The sequence below is a fragment of the Girardinichthys multiradiatus genome, chromosome 7, assembly GCF_021462225.1.
Source record: "Girardinichthys multiradiatus isolate DD_20200921_A chromosome 7, DD_fGirMul_XY1, whole genome shotgun sequence".
NCBI lineage: Eukaryota > Metazoa > Chordata > Actinopteri > Cyprinodontiformes > Goodeidae > Girardinichthys > Girardinichthys multiradiatus.
The window spans coordinates 18,942,512-18,950,066 of record NC_061800.1 but is presented as its reverse complement, the minus strand read 5'-3'; the positions used below and the strand labels follow the sequence as shown (position 1 = coordinate 18,950,066).

At 52.4% G+C, this 7,555-nt stretch overlaps 1 protein-coding gene across 1 annotated transcript in view; it reads right to left on the bottom strand.

Moving 5' to 3' along the window:
- Positions 1–6,348: 6,348 nt before the first annotated feature.
- Positions 6,349–7,555, bottom strand: part of bcor (BCL6 corepressor) — a 32,802-nt gene continuing 31,595 nt past the window's right edge. The window contains exon 16 of the mRNA XM_047370683.1: positions 6,349–7,489. Coding sequence (XP_047226639.1) covers positions 7,159–7,489 — 331 coding nt within the window. The 3' untranslated portion in view covers positions 6,349–7,158. The remainder of the gene's footprint in view (positions 7,490–7,555) is intronic.

Sequence of the window (7,555 nt, the reverse complement as noted above, 5' to 3'; positions counted from 1 at the left end):
CGACGCCTCCCACAACGTGTCAAGCGACGCCTCCCACAACGTGTCAAGCGACGCCTCCCACAACGTGTCAAGCGACGCCTCCCACAACGTGTCAAGCGACGCCTCCCACAACGTGTCAAGCGACGCCTCCCACAACGTGTCAAGCGACGCCTCCCACAACGTGTCAAGCGACGCCTCCCACAACGTGTCAAGCGACGCCTCCCACAACGTGTCAAGCGACGCCTCCCACAACGTGTCAAGCGACGCCTCCCACAACGTGTCAAGCGACGCCTCCCACAACGTGTCAAGCGACGCCTCCCACAACGTGTCAAGCGACGCCTCCCACAACGTGTCAAGCGACGCCTCCCACAACGTGTCAAGCGACGCCTCCCACAACGTGTCAAGCGACGCCTCCCACAACGTGTCAAGCGACGCCTCCCACAACGTGTCAAGCGACGCCTCCCACAACGTGTCAAGCGACGCCTCCCACAACGTGTCAAGCGACGCCTCCCACAACGTGTCAAGCGACGCCTCCCACAACGTGTCAAGCGACGCCTCCCACAACGTGTCAAGCGACGCCTCCCACAACGTGTCAAGCGACGCCTCCCACAACGTGTCAAGCGACGCCTCCCACAACGTGTCAAGCGACGCCTCCCACAACGTGTCAAGCGACGCCTCCCACAACGTGTCAAGCGACGCCTCCCACAACGTGTCAAGCGACGCCTCCCACAACGTGTCAAGCGACGCCTCCCACAACGTGTCAAGCGACGCCTCCCACAACGTGTCAAGCGACGCCTCCCACAACGTGTCAAGCGACGCCTCCCACAACGTGTCAAGCGACGCCTCCCACAACGTGTCAAGCGACGCCTCCCACAACGTGTCAAGCGACGCCTCCCACAACGTGTCAAGCGACGCCTCCCACAACGTGTCAAGCGACGCCTCCCACAACGTGTCAAGCGACGCCTCCCACAACGTGTCAAGCGACGCCTCCCACAACGTGTCAAGCGACGCCTCCCACAACGTGTCAAGCGACGCCTCCCACAACGTGTCAAGCGACGCCTCCCACAACGTGTCAAGCGACGCCTCCCACAACGTGTCAAGCGACGCCTCCCACAACGTGTCAAGCGACGCCTCCCACAACGTGTCAAGCGACGCCTCCCACAACGTGTCAAGCGACGCCTCCCACAACGTGTCAAGCGACGCCTCCCACAACGTGTCAAGCGACGCCTCCCACAACGTGTCAAGCGACGCCTCCCACAACGTGTCAAGCGACGCCTCCCACAACGTGTCAAGCGACGCCTCCCACAACGTGTCAAGCGACGCCTCCCACAACGTGTCAAGCGACGCCTCCCACAACGTGTCAAGCGACGCCTCCCACAACGTGTCAAGCGACGCCTCCCACAACGTGTCAAGCGACGCCTCCCACAACGTGTCAAGCGACGCCTCCCACAACGTGTCAAGCGACGCCTCCCACAACGTGTCAAGCGACGCCTCCCACAACGTGTCAAGCGACGCCTCCCACAACGTGTCAAGCGACGCCTCCCACAACGTGTCAAGCGACGCCTCCCACAACGTGTCAAGCGACGCCTCCCACAACGTGTCAAGCGACGCCTCCCACAACGTGTCAAGCGACGCCTCCCACAACGTGTCAAGCGACGCCTCCCACAACGTGTCAAGCGACGCCTCCCACAACGTGTCAAGCGACGCCTCCCACAACGTGTCAAGCGACGCCTCCCACAACGTGTCAAGCGACGCCTCCCACAACGTGTCAAGCGACGCCTCCCACAACGTGTCAAGCGACGCCTCCCACAACGTGTCAAGCGACGCCTCCCACAACGTGTCAAGCGACGCCTCCCACAACGTGTCAAGCGACGCCTCCCACAACGTGTCAAGCGACGCCTCCCACAACGTGTCAAGCGACGCCTCCCACAACGTGTCAAGCGACGCCTCCCACAACGTGTCAAGCGACGCCTCCCACAACGTGTCAAGCGACGCCTCCCACAACGTGTCAAGCGACGCCTCCCACAACGTGTCAAGCGACGCCTCCCACAACGTGTCAAGCGACGCCTCCCACAACGTGTCAAGCGACGCCTCCCACAACGTGTCAAGCGACGCCTCCCACAACGTGTCAAGCGACGCCTCCCACAACGTGTCAAGCGACGCCTCCCACAACGTGTCAAGCGACGCCTCCCACAACGTGTCAAGCGACGCCTCCCACAACGTGTCAAGCGACGCCTCCCACAACGTGTCAAGCGACGCCTCCCACAACGTGTCAAGCGACGCCTCCCACAACGTGTCAAGCGACGCCTCCCACAACGTGTCAAGCGACGCCTCCCACAACGTGTCAAGCGACGCCTCCCACAACGTGTCAAGCGACGCCTCCCACAACGTGTCAAGCGACGCCTCCCACAACGTGTCAAGCGACGCCTCCCACAACGTGTCAAGCGACGCCTCCCACAACGTGTCAAGCGACGCCTCCCACAACGTGTCAAGCGACGCCTCCCACAACGTGTCAAGCGACGCCTCCCACAACGTGTCAAGCGACGCCTCCCACAACGTGTCAAGCGACGCCTCCCACAACGTGTCAAGCGACGCCTCCCACAACGTGTCAAGCGACGCCTCCCACAACGTGTCAAGCGACGCCTCCCACAACGTGTCAAGCGACGCCTCCCACAACGTGTCAAGCGACGCCTCCCACAACGTGTCAAGCGACGCCTCCCACAACGTGTCAAGCGACGCCTCCCACAACGTGTCAAGCGACGCCTCCCACAACGTGTCAAGCGACGCCTCCCACAACGTGTCAAGCGACGCCTCCCACAACGTGTCAAGCGACGCCTCCCACAACGTGTCAAGCGACGCCTCCCACAACGTGTCAAGCGACGCCTCCCACAACGTGTCAAGCGACGCCTCCCACAACGTGTCAAGCGACGCCTCCCACAACGTGTCAAGCGACGCCTCCCACAACGTGTCAAGCGACGCCTCCCACAACGTGTCAAGCGACGCCTCCCACAACGTGTCAAGCGACGCCTCCCACAACGTGTCAAGCGACGCCTCCCACAACGTGTCAAGCGACGCCTCCCACAACGTGTCAAGCGACGCCTCCCACAACGTGTCAAGCGACGCCTCCCACAACGTGTCAAGCGACGCCTCCCACAACGTGTCAAGCGACGCCTCCCACAACGTGTCAAGCGACGCCTCCCACAACGTGTCAAGCGACGCCTCCCACAACGTGTCAAGCGACGCCTCCCACAACGTGTCAAGCGACGCCTCCCACAACGTGTCAAGCGACGCCTCCCACAACGTGTCAAGCGACGCCTCCCACAACGTGTCAAGCGACGCCTCCCACAACGTGTCAAGCGACGCCTCCCACAACGTGTCAAGCGACGCCTCCCACAACGTGTCAAGCGACGCCTCCCACAACGTGTCAAGCGACGCCTCCCACAACGTGTCAAGCGACGCCTCCCACAACGTGTCAAGCGACGCCTCCCACAACGTGTCAAGCGACGCCTCCCACAACGTGTCAAGCGACGCCTCCCACAACGTGTCAAGCGACGCCTCCCACAACGTGTCAAGCGACGCCTCCCACAACGTGTCAAGCGACGCCTCCCACAACGTGTCAAGCGACGCCTCCCACAACGTGTCAAGCGACGCCTCCCACAACGTGTCAAGCGACGCCTCCCACAACGTGTCAAGCGACGCCTCCCACAACGTGTCAAGCGACGCCTCCCACAACGTGTCAAGCGACGCCTCCCACAACGTGTCAAGCGACGCCTCCCACAACGTGTCAAGCGACGCCTCCCACAACGTGTCAAGCGACGCCTCCCACAACGTGTCAAGCGACGCCTCCCACAACGTGTCAAGCGACGCCTCCCACAACGTGTCAAGCGACGCCTCCCACAACGTGTCAAGCGACGCCTCCCACAACGTGTCAAGCGACGCCTCCCACAACGTGTCAAGCGACGCCTCCCACAACGTGTCAAGCGACGCCTCCCACAACGTGTCAAGCGACGCCTCCCACAACGTGTCAAGCGACGCCTCCCACAACGTGTCAAGCGACGCCTCCCACAACGTGTCAAGCGACGCCTCCCACAACGTGTCAAGCGACGCCTCCCACAACGTGTCAAGCGACGCCTCCCACAACGTGTCAAGCGACGCCTCCCACAACGTGTCACCCTAAAAATAAAAATTTAAAGCTGAAATTATACAGCCTTCTCTTGTTTCAACTCACTGTCTCTCAGCACTGGAGGTAACTGTAGATTCTGCTTTGATTCCAGTCTAGCATCCTGAATTATCAAATATTACCTTCAACTTGTCTAAGACTCAATATCAACCAAATTAAGGCGGTGTTCCCTTTTGAGTGGTAATCAATCTTTATCTAAAAATATTTAGAAAAAAGTTCCTAATTGTGTCCTTGTCGTCTTAGATCTCAGTGCTGCATTTTGTACAGTCGACCATAATCTCTTAGGCTGGATTATGCTGTAAGGATCAGGAAAACTGGACTGGATTAAATCTTATTTGTCTGACAGATTTCGGTTCATGTAAATGATCTTTAAACTCCAGGGTTTATTGTGGAGTACCACAGGGTTCAGTACTTAGTCCAATTCTCTTTTTATATATGCTTCCAATAGATAAAATTATCACTGTAGTGCTGATGATACTCAACTTTATAAATCCCGAAGAGCCCAACCAGTTATACTACCAGCATGTCTTGAAGACATTTTCTACTTCTAAACAAGACAAGACAATGTCATCTTTGGACCAGAATCTTTGAATAAGAAACTGCTTAGTCAATTAATGTGGATGGCATTAAATTGACCTTTGGTAATAAAGTAAAAAAACCTCGGTGTTTTTGACCAGTACATGTCATTTAAATCCCATATTTAATACGTTTCTAGGATTTCCTCCTTTTACCTCAGGAACATTGCCAGAATTAGAAATATCTTATACAGGAGTGACACTGAAAAACTAGTCCATGCATTTGTTACTTCAAGGCTGGACTATTGTATTTCTTTACTATCAGGATGTCCACAAAATGCAGTTAAAAGCCTTCAGCTGATTCAAAATGCTGCAGCAAGAGTTCTGATGAAAATTAAAAAGAGAGATCATATTTCCCCTACTTTTAGCTTCCCTTCATTGGCTCCCTGTTAAATCCAGAATAGAATTTAAAATTATCCTCCTCACATATAAAGCCCTTAATGATCTAGCTCCATCATACATCAGAGATCTGATTGTTCCATATTTTCTTAACAGAGCACTTCGTTCTCAGACTGCAGGGGTACTGGTGGTTCCTAGAGTCTCTAGATGTAGAATGGGAGGCAGATCCTTTAGTTATCAGGCTCCTCTCCTGTGGAACCAGCTCCCATTTTTAGTCCATGAGGCAGACACCCTGTCTACTTTTAAGGCTAGGCTATTAGTTGTTTAGGTTATCCTGAGCTTTCTCTGTAGTTATGCTGCTGTAGGCTTAGGCTGCTGGAGGACATAATGACCACTTTCATTTTCTCTGCTACATTCTCATACTACTTTCCAATTTTGTGTTTGCCGTTATTTCAGCTTTTAACTCTATGTTCTCTCTCTGTTTTTTTCTCTTTCTAGAAGCTACATCTGACCTGGCTCTGTGTTAAGCTGTGGCACCTTCCTTGAGGGGAAGTGCCTCAAGACATTGTGTGCTATGAATTGGTGCTATATAAATAAAAATTGAATTGAGTTGAATTAAAACCACGTTTTTCTATATTTTTCCACACTCCACTCCTCTCCCAGGCTGCAAGCTTCTTAATCATTGTTAGTATCTCAATGTAGACCCAAAGGGCAGACAGTTGTGCTCAGACACTTCATTTGTAGAATCCGAGTGCTGAATTGTATTAGTATCCTGATTATGTCTGAGTTAAATCCAACTTCATTTAGGCATAACTGGACTGCATTAAATTTAAATGAATTTGGTCAACTAATATTGCTTGTTTGCTTTTTAAAAAAAAAATTACATTACATAACTTTTTCTTCATGTCAGAAGATAAAAACAAATTTTGTCATTAATCTCTCTAAGATGCTGTGGTGGAGTCCAAACTAAAGACTATTAATTTTAACTTCAACACTAGAGATTGAATTTTCCTCCAGCCCCATTGATAATCTGTTTGCAGTTCCTTTCACTAGAGGGCGCTTCAAGCCAACAGATTCAGCTCCTCATTCAAAGGGAGGTGACAGTGTTCTCTCAAGGCCACAGCCATAACTTGCCAAGCATCTATTCTCCAAGAGGGGGCAATATAGCACTGTGTTCACACCTGGTCACACGCTGGGAAATTAGGCATGAAAAGTGGTTTTGACACACATCTGAAGCTAACATCTCAGATTAATGAATGACACAAAAACTAAGAGTTTGGTTCAACTTGCAGGTTGTATATTTATTTTAAAGCAACTTCTTTTGTAAAATATAAATACAAATTATGGGATATTTTACTTACAAAGTTAAAACAAAAAACAAATAAATGAACACCGAAGAAATGACTGTACTGCAGAGCTTCCTTGTTATATACAAGCTCTGTGCTACAGGGGGACTATCAACATCATATCTTTAAACTTTATTATACAGTTTTGCAGTTTTGAACTTTTAAATTACAGCCTGAACAAAAAGGAACATTTAAAGAGAAAAACAATACAACAAAGTAGCCCCTGAGGCTCAAGCGAGCACTAAAGTTTGAGGAGAACTAGGGGAGAAAAAAAATGGACATCATGTGCTTCCTATAAACACAAATATCAGACCGAACAGCACAGCCTCAGAACTATTCTGTACAACTAAAACACATGCACAGTGTGCTGTACACAGTCCATCCAGCCACTGAGAGCACGACTGCTCCATAAGAAAAAGCTTTCAGAGAAGCTGTGAGCAACATCTCAAAGAAAGAAATAGCTCTCTGTATCATATATACTGTATATATTTATTTGTACATATATTAATTTATAAAAATAAGACCATCATTAAGTCTCTTGAGTCAGAAACATGTTGATCCTTAGTAAACGGAGGGAAATGTTTACACAGCCCAGTCACCCAGTAGCTCAATCCGTCTGTAGAGTGCACCAGTGGTGGTCCAGGACTGGGCCAGAGCCGAGAGAACTAAGGGTCACGCTAAGGCATATCTGTAACCTCTGATTGGTTCTAAAGCAAACTTCACTCGGTGAGGAGGAAGGTCAGGATGAGCCCAGCTTGCCCGCTGCCTTGATTTTGTCCTTGAGCTTGTCTGCCGGGTGGTCCCAGCGGTCATCCAGACACTCCAGTGTTGAGCCCAGCAGAGCGGCCAGCTCTGCGCTGTCTTCCACCAAGTCTAGCAGGTCCTTGCTGTCCGGGTGGAACCCCTCCAGCTCCTCCGGGCAGGAGAAGAGCTGTGACAGGGACGCCTGCCGGTAGAACTCGGCCTCGGCCACTGTCACCACCTCCATGTGGGGGAAGGCTTGTCGGAAGGCACGGGCGGACATGCGCAGCCGCCGGAGCACGTCGGACAGCAACAGCCAGTTTCTAGGTCTGAAAGAGGGTGGAAGTAGTTGAGGAATGAGGGCGGGTGGAGGCTATAAAAATAAGCAGTAATGT